At 41.1% G+C, this 12142-nt stretch overlaps 1 protein-coding gene across 3 annotated transcripts in view; it reads right to left on the bottom strand.

Moving 5' to 3' along the window:
* Positions 1-12142, bottom strand: part of CCAR1 (cell division cycle and apoptosis regulator 1) — an 81848-nt gene that overhangs the window by 16658 nt on the left and 53048 nt on the right. The window contains exons 16-19 of one of the 3 annotated variants that reach the window (XM_089687733.1): positions 10974-11159; positions 10696-10887; positions 1687-1917; positions 1157-1265 (exon numbers count right to left, since the gene is read on the bottom strand). In XM_089687733.1, the coding sequence (XP_089543859.1) occupies positions 1157-1265; positions 1687-1917; positions 10696-10887; positions 10974-11159 (718 nt within the window). The remainder of the gene's footprint in view (positions 1-1156; positions 1266-1686; positions 1918-10695; positions 10888-10973; positions 11160-12142) is intronic. The other 2 variants (XM_089687734.1, XM_089687735.1) reach the window with 2 other exon arrangements.

Below are 12142 nucleotides of genomic sequence, written 5' to 3'. Positions count from 1 at the left end.
GTATTTAAAAATCTCCACAGGCAACACTTTAAAAACGTTTACAGGTTACCCGTTTAGAGTTACAGAGGAGGTCTAGCACTAGAAATATTGGCTCGTTATACAGTTTGCGGTGATACCTCACATGTGTGGTGTGAACACCATTTACATTTCTTGTAATAGGAATAAAAGTGATTAAAAAAAAAAAAAATAGGTTGCGCCCGCAAAAGTAAACATAAGGTATGACAGTTCTTCTCTATGGAGTCTATAAGACCCCAGATCTCTCCTCTATGTTGGAAAGCAGATGAAAAAAAAAAAGAAAATGATCTTAGGCTTTCAAGCAATGATTACATCTGCCACAACCGGAACTGGCATCACAGCGTCACTTCTGGCCTCCAGAAACATAGAAAATCCCCAGGGAAGATCTGGTCTTTGATCACCTCAAGGATAGTCCAGCGCCAGTGCCGTTGGGGGGGGGGGAGTGATACTTTTACTCTAAAGAGAATCGCCTGCTGTAAAAATGATACTGGGTTCATGGCTATAGCCTCAACCATGATCCCGGTATAACCGCTTCCCTACCAGGATGTGTATATACCATGAAGCAAAAATATTAGCATAAGAAGCTTCTGCTGCTTACAAGGTCTAACCAAGTAAAGAAAATGAATAAGTAAAATGTACAAACCAGCATTTAAAGTTGTTGTAAAGGCTGAAGGTTTTTTATATTATATGCATGAAGGTAAAAAACCTGTGTGCAGCAGCTCCCCCAACCCCCTCAATATTTACCTGAGTCTCACTGCGATCCAGCGATGTGAATAACAGCCTTGGCTGTCCCGAGTCTCTGCCTCCTCATTGGCTGAGACAGCAAGCGGGAGCCATTGGCTCCTGCTGCTGTCAATCACAGCCAGTAAGGCAATGAGGAGAGAGAAGGGGTGAGGCAAAACCGTGGCTCCATGTGTTAAAGGGCACAAGGAGCAGCGGGTGCCCCCATAGCAAGCTGCTTGCTATGGGGCACCCGACAGACAGAAGGGGCCAGGAGAGCCTTAGGTGGACTCGAGAAGAGGAGGATCTGGGCTGCTCTGTGCAAAATCACTGCACACAGTAGGTAAGTATAGACATGTTTATAATTTTATTTAAAAAAATGAACCTTTAGGATCGCTTTAAGTTCCTCAGTCATACACACCTTCATAATCACCATCATCTTCTTCTGCTCCAATAGGCTCATAATCCTCTTGGATATCGTCATCTATTTCTTCATCATCTCTGGAATCGTCTCGCTTTCTGTCATCCTTCTGAAATAATAAAAATTCTATTTCATAAAAACAGCACAAAAAGAGCTACAACTGTTAAACTGCAGCAACGCAGTGCTATACCTGTCATCCAAATATCTACAGTTTGTGTAATTATACAAAATCCTAAAATATAAATACAAGTCGGAAGTTCAAACACAGTCTGCTTGCTACACTTCTACAGAATGTGTTGACTAGAACCCAAAAAGTACTAAAAGTCTTTATGGATCAGTGTCAGTGATGAAGCAGTATGTACAGTAAATGGATTCATAATCTGCATCGTATGTGGTGATACCAGTCAGCTCGTGAATCATTTTATATGAAAATGATGAGCAGGCTGAAAATTATGCTGTAATGTTGATAATGTTACTGTAATACTTATATCTTTCCTTAAGTAGAACATCCAAATTATAAACACGCAAACCTTTCGGTCATCTCTTTCTTCTGATCTTAGTTTTTCATCTGAAGACTTTCTACGCTTGAGCTTTGGTTCTTCATCATCATCCTTGTCATCTTTCTTGTCCCTCTTGTCTTCCTTCTTTATTTTTTTGTCTCTCTTATCTTCTTTCTCAGGGAGGGTTAAAAGCTCTTTATATATCCGCACCCCAAAGTCTCTCTGGAGCATTTCATTGAACAACTCTGCAAAAAGAGATACCTGAAGGGAAGACCAAACAAACCAGACAAGTTAGGGAACTTGTGTGAACTTCCATTTCTATCTAATCCTAAAAGCAATGATAGTATCTTCGCTTTCAGTACATACAGTGGGTAGAGAAAAGAATCACCCCAACCTTTTAAAATAATCACATTTTGTTGCTTTGCTGAAATGAAGACACAGTTTTTGTTTTATCCAGCTGTATTTACCATCCAAGGGAAAGCTAGAACACCAACACGTCAGTAATTTGGTTTTTGATTTTTTTTTTCTGAGTTGGAAAAAGGATCACGCTCCCCCCCACTACTAAAAATGACTTGCAAACTCACAAATCAGGTGTAGCTAATTACATTCTCAATGGAACACAAAACCATTTGACTTTCAACTGTGATCAGCTGTGGTCATTTTGATTAGCTCAGCATGAAAAGAGCATTTCAGTCCCTGGTGGTGCAACTGGAGAAATCAATTGTGGGTGTTAAGGCACTGTCAAAAGATCTCCAGGATAAAGTTGTGGACAGGCACAAGTCAGGAGATGGATACAAAAAAAATTTAAAGGCTTAATCAATGCCTAGAAGTACAGTGAAGTCTATTATTAAGAAGTGGAAGGTATTTGGTACAACAGATCCTCCCTGGATCAGGATGTCACACCAAACTGGATGAAAGAGCCAGGAGGAAACTTGTCAAAAAGGCTACCAAGAGGCCTACAGCAACTCTAAAGCAGTTGCAGGAATTCGTGACAAAGAGTGGTCATTGTGTGCATGTGATAACACAAATCTCCACAAATGTGGCTTGTATGGGAGGGCTGCAAGAAAAAAGCCACTCAAGAAAGAACGCATGCAATCATGAATGAGCTTTGCCAAAAACACACCTTGAAGATTCTGAGGCCAGAGTGCACATGCGCGTGGCCCCGGTGTCAGACATGAGCTGAATGAGCTCTGCACACCGCCACCTGAATCATAGCTATGTTTAGCGGCAGGAGGACGGACAATGGCTACCGCTTCAACCACACAGTGATGCAACGAAGGGCGGGTGTCAGGGAGATCAACAAGGAGCAGCGCTCCCTTCCCCTGGGCAGGCTCACGCTTCCAAGATGGCGCCAGGTAAGAGAGAACCACAAGTTGGCCTGAAAACAGTTCGACTATGATAACCCCGCACTGCAGAAATGTTTCAAGGCATCTATTTTTACCCCAGTCATCAGGCGACCTAGAGGCGGGCCAACACAATGAGCCCTCTTCAATTTCTCCATCTCCTGCAACTCCCCTGGACATACATGAGTCCACAGGGTCCCCGGCATCATCCATGGATAGGAACATGGCTGAACTAACTTTCAGTCAACCCAGTCCTGCTCATGAATCACCTGAGCTGCAGCCTGTAACCTATTCTGGAGATGCTGTGCTTATTGCTCATTTCTCTGCATTATTCCAGCAAGAGCTCTCCAAGGCCTGCATTGTCATCACAACAGATCTTAAATGGGGCAGAGTATTGGAGAGAGATTAAACAAAAATTTAATCCAAATTGGACGGCACTTAATGCGGTGTCTCAGTACACCACCATGATTACACAGCTTCAGACCAGATTGGAGGAAGCATATGCTAAAACTGAGGATCTGAAAAACAGATCCCGCCAATATAATGTCTGTATATGGTGCCTTCCGGAAACCACCACCGACCTGGAATGGGCAGTCCATGTGCTGATCAAAGAAAGGATTCCGGGCAGTTCACCTGGCTGACATTATCAGCTGGAAGTGGACAGGGTCCACCATGCTTTACCTGTTCCTCCCCCCTGGTCTGGTGGCCTCCCATGGGACCTAATAGTCAAGCCACATAACTATAGGATCAAAGAAAAATTGATGATGACTGCTGGAAACAAGCCTGACTTCTCCCTGTATGGTACAACCATTCAGTTTTAAGCAGACCTTGCTTCGTCTACAGTACAAAAATGCCAGAGTTTAAAGCTACTTCTACGGCAAATAATGAATCGACAAATAAAGTATTGATGGTCCTTTCCATTTAGACTTTCCATTAATATCCTTGGAAAGCTCTTTGGTCTTTGCCATGGTGGAGAGTTTGGAATCTGATTGTTTGATTGCTCCTGTGGACAGGTGTCTTTTATACAGGTAACAAAATGAGATTAGCAGCATTTCCTTTAAGTGACTGCTTCTAATCTCAACTTGTTATCTGTATGAAAGACACCTGGTAGCCAGAAATCCTGCTGAATGATAGGGGATCAAATACTTATTTCCCTCATGAACATGCAAATCAGTATATAATTTGTTAGACATGCATTTCTTTTGAATTTTTTGTTGCTACTCTGTCTCTCAGTGTTACAATACATCTAACATTCGATTTTTACACTGATCATTTCTTTGTGAGTGGGCAAACATTCAAAATCAGCAGGGGATCAAATACTTATTTCCTTCACTGTGTGTGTGTGTGTATGTATATATATATATATATATATATATATATATATATATATATATATATATATATATATATATATACACACACACACAAGCGTATCTGTGTGAACAATCTGGGAAACGGAAATAGAGTGCAGATGTATGTACACATACACACACATTGGACACAGTCAGTGCTCCTTAACAGGCCTAAGCATTTCAAGGGCAACCTGAAGCCCTCCCTTACTTGGGTATTTTTCTTACACCCTCCTTGCACACCTTGTATTCACGTATCCTCAGCTATATAAAAACTTACTTCAGATACGGCTAATCAGCAAATCAACCCACCATCAAGGTTTGGCAGACTATATTCCTTGAAGATGAATGTTCTCCCGAGAATTTTAGATTTATTTCGCACTATCGCAGTGGCACTTGATAGGTCTGACCTGGCTGCATTCTAAAAGAAGTTACTGTCATTTATGTGGGGAGACAAGAGGCCCAGGGTTAACAAACACACACTATATACCCTCAAAAAGAAGGGTGGCTTGGGAGCCCCAGATTTACGCAAGTATTTTTATGCAGCTCAACTAGCACAGTTAATCAGATTCCTTACTACACAATCCCATCCTTTATGGATTAAAGCAAAATCTTATTCGTGCTCATCTAGGCCAGTCTACCATATGATGTGGCTGCCAGCCAAGGAAAGGCCCACAATTATGTGCCCTTCTCTTTCACTTGGAATGTGGAATAGAGTCTCCAAGATCGATCATTTCAAATCTCCCCATAGTCCTCTAGCACCATTATTTTGCAATTGGGAGTTCACCCCCGGCCTTGCACCCCAACCTTTTGATTTTTTTTTAAAGTTTGAGGTCATATACGGAAGATCTATACCATATCAATCTATTCTACAAGAAAACAGGGTTATGTGGAGAAATGGGAACAGGACCTTAACAAAACTTTTGAGATGGATGAGTGGGTACTCAATGGCCTTGCTTGCCTCAAAATCAATCATCAATACTTCTATAACTGAAGCAAATAATAAAGTACTATTATGATAGTACATGGTGCAGTTTTCAAGGCTTTGGACAGGAAAGGGCAGCGTTCCATATATGGTGGCAGTGCACCAAGGAAAGGCATTTCTGGATTCAAGTATACAACTTTATTTACATCCTCACCCAAGTTCATTTGTCCAAGTCCCCGAAACAGACGTTATTGAGTGGTCCGGTGGGAAGTGCCCCGAGACATCTGAGGAGACTAATTACCTTCATATTTGTGTCTGCAAAAATTTCCAGCCAGGTCCTGGAAACTGGCTGTCATACCATTTGAACAGCTTAAGGCTAAACTTTCATGGATCATGATAAATGAGTGTTTATCAGCCATTTTAAATAATAAAATGAAACTATCTGAAAAACTTGGGACCTGCGATTTAAATATTTGATGGGTGATCCTAGGACCATGTCTGCTTAGGTGACTCTCAGGATGGAGGAGGCCGGAGTGCAGGGATCCTACCCCCCCTTCTTCTCCCCCAACTCCTTTCTATACACTTCTTTTTAGCGCTCTTGCCCTTTTCTACTTCTTTTGTGATAACTTAAGGAGAAGATTTACTTCTGCAATAAAGGTTATACGGCCATCATCCCTTTTGGATGAGGTCAACCAAAGACAAGAACGTGAAGGGCGTATTTTAGAGTTTAGACTGTTAATTCCTTTGATACTGTTATGATACTGAATATTGGCTTTACATCACCATATAATGTCCTGATAATGTAATGTTTTCAGTCTGAAGAAGGCTAGAAGACCACTACTGAGTGTAAGGCTATGCACCCTTGGCTTATGTCATCTTAAGTAGAAAGTACAGCTAGCCATTCTATACAGTTTGTTGGTGTGTGCCTCCTGTTCTTTTACTTATATCATTACATCTAATCTATAATGAAGGAAGAATAATGGCTTTTATACTTTTTTTACATTTGACTTTGACTAAATCGCCACTAACTGTAATTTCTTCTGTGAAAATTTCAATAAACAAAATTGAAAGTGAAGATTCTGAGGCCACATGGAAAAAGGTGTTCTGGTCAGGAGACTCAAATTGAATTATTTGGCCTCAACACTAAACGATATGTCTGGAGGAAATCCAATACAGCTCACCATCCAAATATGGATGAGGCAAAATACCATCACATTCTTGAAGAAAATCTGCTGCCCTCTGCCAGAAAGTGATCAATAGGACCAACATGACAATAACCCAAAGCACACAGCAAAAAAATACCATACAGTGGTTGAAGGAGAAAAAGGTGTATGTCCTTGCATGGCCTAGTCAGAGTCTTAAGCCCCATTAAAAATCTGTGGAATGACTTGAAGACAGCAGTCCACAAATGGACAGTCACCATCAAATTTAACTGAACTTGAGCAGTTCTGCAAAGAACAGCGGGCAAATATTGCAAAGTCTAGATGTGCAAAGTTAGTAGAGACATATCCCAACAGACTAAAGGCTGGAATTAAAGCAAAAGGTGGTTCAATAAAACACTGACACAAGAGGGTGATCCTTTTTCCAACTTAGTGATTCTTTTTTCGAATTTTTTTATAATTTTTTTCTGACATGTTGATGTTATACCTTTCACTTGGATGTTATAAGTTGCACAGTAAATACAGCTGGATAGAAAAAAAAATGTGCGTTTTTATTTCAGGCTGCAAAGCAACAAAATGTGATTATTTTCAAAGGGTGGGTGACTTTTTTCTTTACCCACTGTAAATGTTAAGAGCAAGTAAAAGCAATGAAGCTCTGCTCAGATACAGTATAAAATGTGATTATTTTTACCCACTGTAAATGTTAAGAGCAAGTAACATTCAATGAAACAAACTATTTTCAAACAGTTATATAAAATGGTGTGGCCAGGGGTAACAAGGAGACCTTCCTGTAAATTCCATATCCTGGAGTACAGTTCAGGACACAGGTAGAGTATTCATTGGGCACTGGCACAGCTTTAGAGGACACGCCCTCTGGCCATCTACCCTAGAATCCAACCCAACTCATTGAATCCTCAGGTTTATAGCAAGTAAAGGATAAAAAAAAAAAAAAAACAAGAAATGAAAGGGAGGGTGAACTGTGTCCTGTACTGTACTCCATGATATGAACTTACAGGCAAGTCAAAATTCCTCTTATCTTATTCGTACAGTACAGGACAAAGACAGAGTACCAGTATACCATGGGACATCCCCAAGCAATGAATAGGAATGAGATAAACACACCTAAACAACAAGGGTCAGAAGACTCAACCTCAAAGAACAATCCTGCAGCTAAAAGCTGAATCCACTCAAGAGTAGATGTCCACCTGATAAAACTTTGGAAAGTATGAACAGAAGACAAGGTGGCAGCCTTACACAGCTGGGCCACAGGTTCTGCCAAAATGGTGCCCAAGAAATAACCTCTGATCTGGTGGAATGTGCACAGAGAAGCGCAGGACGACCGTATAACCAGAATTTGCATTTATAATGCAATGGTGAACTTTGAAGCAAGGTCCCAAGAACAAGACAAACAGGGAATCCATCAGTCTGATTGGAGTAGTAGCCTTGAGGTATACTCCAATGGTTCCGACTACATCCAGGCAATGCAGCAAAATTTCTTTTGGATGTTTAGGAGCAGGGCATAAGGATGGGACGACAATGTCTTCATTGAGGTGGAATGTTAAGACCACTGATGTGGATGAAATCCCAACTAGGATCAAAGGGTGGTTTCTGAAGAACAGAGAGAACTAAGTTGAGATCCCAAGAGAGCATAAGGTGCTGCAAGGGGGGACGTAATGCAAAATATACCTTGAAGAAAGGCTCTTACAAAGGGAGGGTGAAGCCAGAGGCCTTTGAAAAAGAATGGATAAGGCCAAGAGCAAACATTTAAGGAGTACTTAACCATTTGCCCTCCTGAGGATTTACCCCCCTTCCTGACCAGGCCATTTTTTGAGTTACGGCGCTGCGTTACTTTAACTGACAATTGCGCGGTCATGCAATGCAGCACCTAAATAAAATTTATGTCCTTTTTTCCCACGAATGAGTTTTCTTTTGGTGGTATTCGATCACCTGTGCGGTTTTTATTTTTTGCACCATGGAAAAAAAAATAGATTGACAATTTTGAGAAAAAAAAAAACAATATTTTTGACTTTTTGCTATCAAACATAATCAGTAAAAAAAAATCAAATTCTGTCATAACTTTAGGCCAAAATGTATTCTGCTACATGTCTTTGCTAAAAAAAGAACAACAATAAAACAATATGTGGAAATTAATTGGTTTACGTGAAAGTTATAGCGTTTACAAATGGAGTTATAGATACTTTCATTTTTTTCCTTTGTTCATTTTTACTAGTAATGGTGGCAATCAGCGACTTATAGCGGGACTACGGCGGGCATTCTTACACTGGAGGGAACTGACTTGGTGTTACTGACATCCCCAGTGACACCAATACAGTAATCAGTGCTAAAAAAAAAAAAGAAAAAAAAGCACTGACACTGTACTAAGGGCACTGGGTAGGTAGGGGTTAACATGAGAGGAAATCAAAGGGTTAACTGTGTGCTGTTTTACTTGTGTCTGTGTGCTTCATTGCAATCACACTGCTTTGCATGGCTGTGTTGTGCACAGCCATCCAAAGCAGTGTGCACGGGCTGACAGGGAGGAGAACTGTATTGTTTACATCCAGTTCTCCTTCCCGTCGGAGATGCTTGGGAATCAGCGGACGCCGGTGAGTAATCACCAGCCGGGACCCGGTGATTGACAGCCGAGGCCGCGAATGGTGGCACAGGTAGGCCTTGCATGCACTCTGTATCTGGAAATGCAAAATCACGTATATATACACACGTGATTTTGTGCACCCGTGCCGCCCTGTAGCAGTAAATCTGCTATAGAGCGGTCGAGAAGTGGTTAATTTCTGGTCAAGATGTGTTTGTAGGAAGGCCAGACTGTAGGTACAGAGTATTCTCTGGGACTGAAGTGCCTGTTTTCACACTAGAAAAAAGGAATTCCAGGTGTGATAATAATCACCGTTTTCCACTCTTGCTCAATTTTCTTCAGCAGACTAGGTACGATTTGCACTGGAGGGAAGGTATGAAATTAGCCCGAACTGAGACCAGGGTTTTATGAAGACATCTGAGGCTAGAGGATCCCTGGTTTGGCAATGAACAGAGGTATATTATTGTTTAACTTGGGAGGCTAGATTGTCCACACAGCAAACAAAAGGCTAACAAGCCCACAACAAACCAACATGTTACCAAAGGTGGCTCAAAAGAGCCTACAGAGCTCCCTGAAGAACTTTACAATCTAAGCTGCCAGCAGCTGAGGCCAGAGCATCCAGCTGGTAAAACTTAGAAAACACGTGAACAGAAGTCCAAGTGGTAAATCTGATAAATGGATGTTTGATGCTAAAAAAGCCCAAGAAGCACTAGCTGACCTAGTGGAATGTGTTTTAACAGGGAAAGGGGGAACCTTGCCCTCAAGGAAGCTGCAAAAATGAGCCCCTGTGACTCTGCAGCAACTGAAGAATCTTGCTAGCAGAAAAATATCTTGACAAAAAAGTAGTTAAAAAGAAAATGGTTTGCTTCTCTCAGATCAGATGTTATCCATTCTAAGAACACTAGCAAAAACCTGTGGCATATGGAAGTGTGAGAGAGCGTAAGAGGGGGTGTTTGATTGGGTTGTCCTTATAGCTTTGTTTCATCATTGCACTCATGATCAGAGAATCATGGGTGAAATGCCTGGCCAGTGCAGATCAAGGCCCTTATGTTGCTGTCCATTACCGAACAAATAAGATGGATATTCCTAGATTGTAAGCTCCAAGGAGCAGCGCCCTCCTATCCCCTTGTATTGAACTGTACTGTTGCTGTATTGTCTCCCGTTCTATTGTAAAGCGCTGAGCAAACTGTTGGCTATATAAATCCTGTATAATAATAATAATAATATTCCTTTAGTGTGATTTAATACACTGAACAAAAAAAAAATGAAGATCACTACTGTTATTGCCGATCAATGTACTGTAGATGTCACAAAATGTAAGCTCAAGTGTGCAGGCTTACAGGAATTAACAAGTATTACCTGCATTGCTATAGACCATTAGGCTTGCTACGTTCATAGAAAGAAATGTATGAACATGGAGAGGTTGTGCACAAAAAAATGCAACTCAGCACTGCACCAGTCATCAGAAGTTACAGCGCAGAGCAGCCGCGTGTGTGGATGGCTAATCTGGTTCATTGCCAATGCAAGCCAGCCCTTAAAAGGGTAAACACATGGAGCAATCACACCACTTATAAACAGGTAAGTAAATAAATTTTTTTTTTTTTTTTTTTAGCAACTGCCATTTTATAGCTCCATAATCCTGTCACAAAGTATAGGATTTTACAGCACATACCTCAAATGAGTGCTCCTTATTGTCCTCTATCCTGTAGTCCAACAGGACGCTTAGAGACATGATGCTGCAGTCAAACTTCCCATTTTTTGCTGACCAGTTTGGATGTACAATAATTGCAGGCTCTTCAGGTAAGATGTATCTCTTTTCTCTTCTCTGACGCTCCATTTCCTCTTGACGTTTTCGCTCCTCTTCCTAGGGAAAAAAACAGCACGTTTCCTTGTTGAAATGTAATCCAGATAGTGGTTTATGTAAGAGTAAGGATTAAACAGAATTCAAACCTCTTTATCATCTTCAGATTTCCGCTCTTCCTCCTCCTCATCTTCTTTTTCACACTTTTCTTGCTCCTTCTGCTCCTCTTTTTGTTCTTCAACTCGAAGCTGCTTTGTTAATCGAGCAATCAACTGAGATTTTAGTCCTTTGGAACTAAGTGTTCGACTTTCTAGCTCTTTTCGCAAATCATTTACCTGTCCAAAAAATTTTCATACGTAGAAAAATCACACTGCACATCATAACTAAGAATTATTGCATTATTTAAAGAAAATATATCATATTTTTTATTTTACAGTTCTGTCCCATTTGGGACAAAGTACATGTACAAGGGTTAGACAAAGAAATTGGAAACACCACATGATTTGCAGGTGTGAAAGTGAAAAAAGTTGCTTCCGCTGTGTGATGAGACACCTAACTAACAGGTGGGAAGCCTCACTTTCATCATTCACCGTGTGCGCTGCTAGTAATACGGAGTCATGTCAGAGCTTACTGGGCCAACTGAGATTACTGGGCAAATTGTTAATGCCCGCTTAGCTGCGGCCTCTGTGACTAACGTTGCCAATGTATTTACCACTTCGCAAGGTACCAAATCAAAGGTTATGACGGCATATACAGTTTCCGGGAAAACGTCGTCTGATAAGGATAGGCATGGTCGACATGGTCAACTGACCAAAAGAGACAAAAAGGACATTGCATAGGATTGTGACCCAGAATAAGTAATAAACTGTTGCAATATTGACTGCAGAGCTCAATCTCAGTCTTCATGTTAGCTAGGTGTCTCATCACACAGCAGAAGCAAAAGAATATTACATCACTTCCGCTTTCAATACGAAACGTGTTATCACTTTCACACCTGCAAATCATGTAGTGTTTCCATTTTTTGTTTAACCCTGTAGTAATGTGTCCCATATTTCTAAGTGCCTTTTAATTATAAGGTCTGACCTGCCCCCCTCCCTTCCTGATGCAGACCCACAGCAGCTAAGAGGTAGATGGCTGTTTTAGAGTTATAGCTGCCGTTTGTCTCAGCTGTGAGTACTTTTCCGAGACAAGCAACAGTAAGAGCAATGCATAAGGAGGAAAGGGGGGGGGGGCATCCTTTGCATTACCTCTTGCTGCTACTTGTCTTGAGAGAGTTCTCACAGCTAAGACAAGCTGCAGCTATGTATCAACAATACTG

This window comes from Staurois parvus, unplaced genomic scaffold (genome assembly GCF_062004578.1).
Source record: "Staurois parvus isolate SC_StPar_1 unplaced genomic scaffold, SC_StPar_1.0 ptg000437l, whole genome shotgun sequence".
Classification (NCBI taxonomy): Eukaryota; Metazoa; Chordata; class Amphibia; order Anura; family Ranidae; genus Staurois; species Staurois parvus.
The sequence above is the reverse complement of the archived record's forward strand: the minus strand, read 5'-3'. Positions and strand labels throughout refer to the sequence as shown.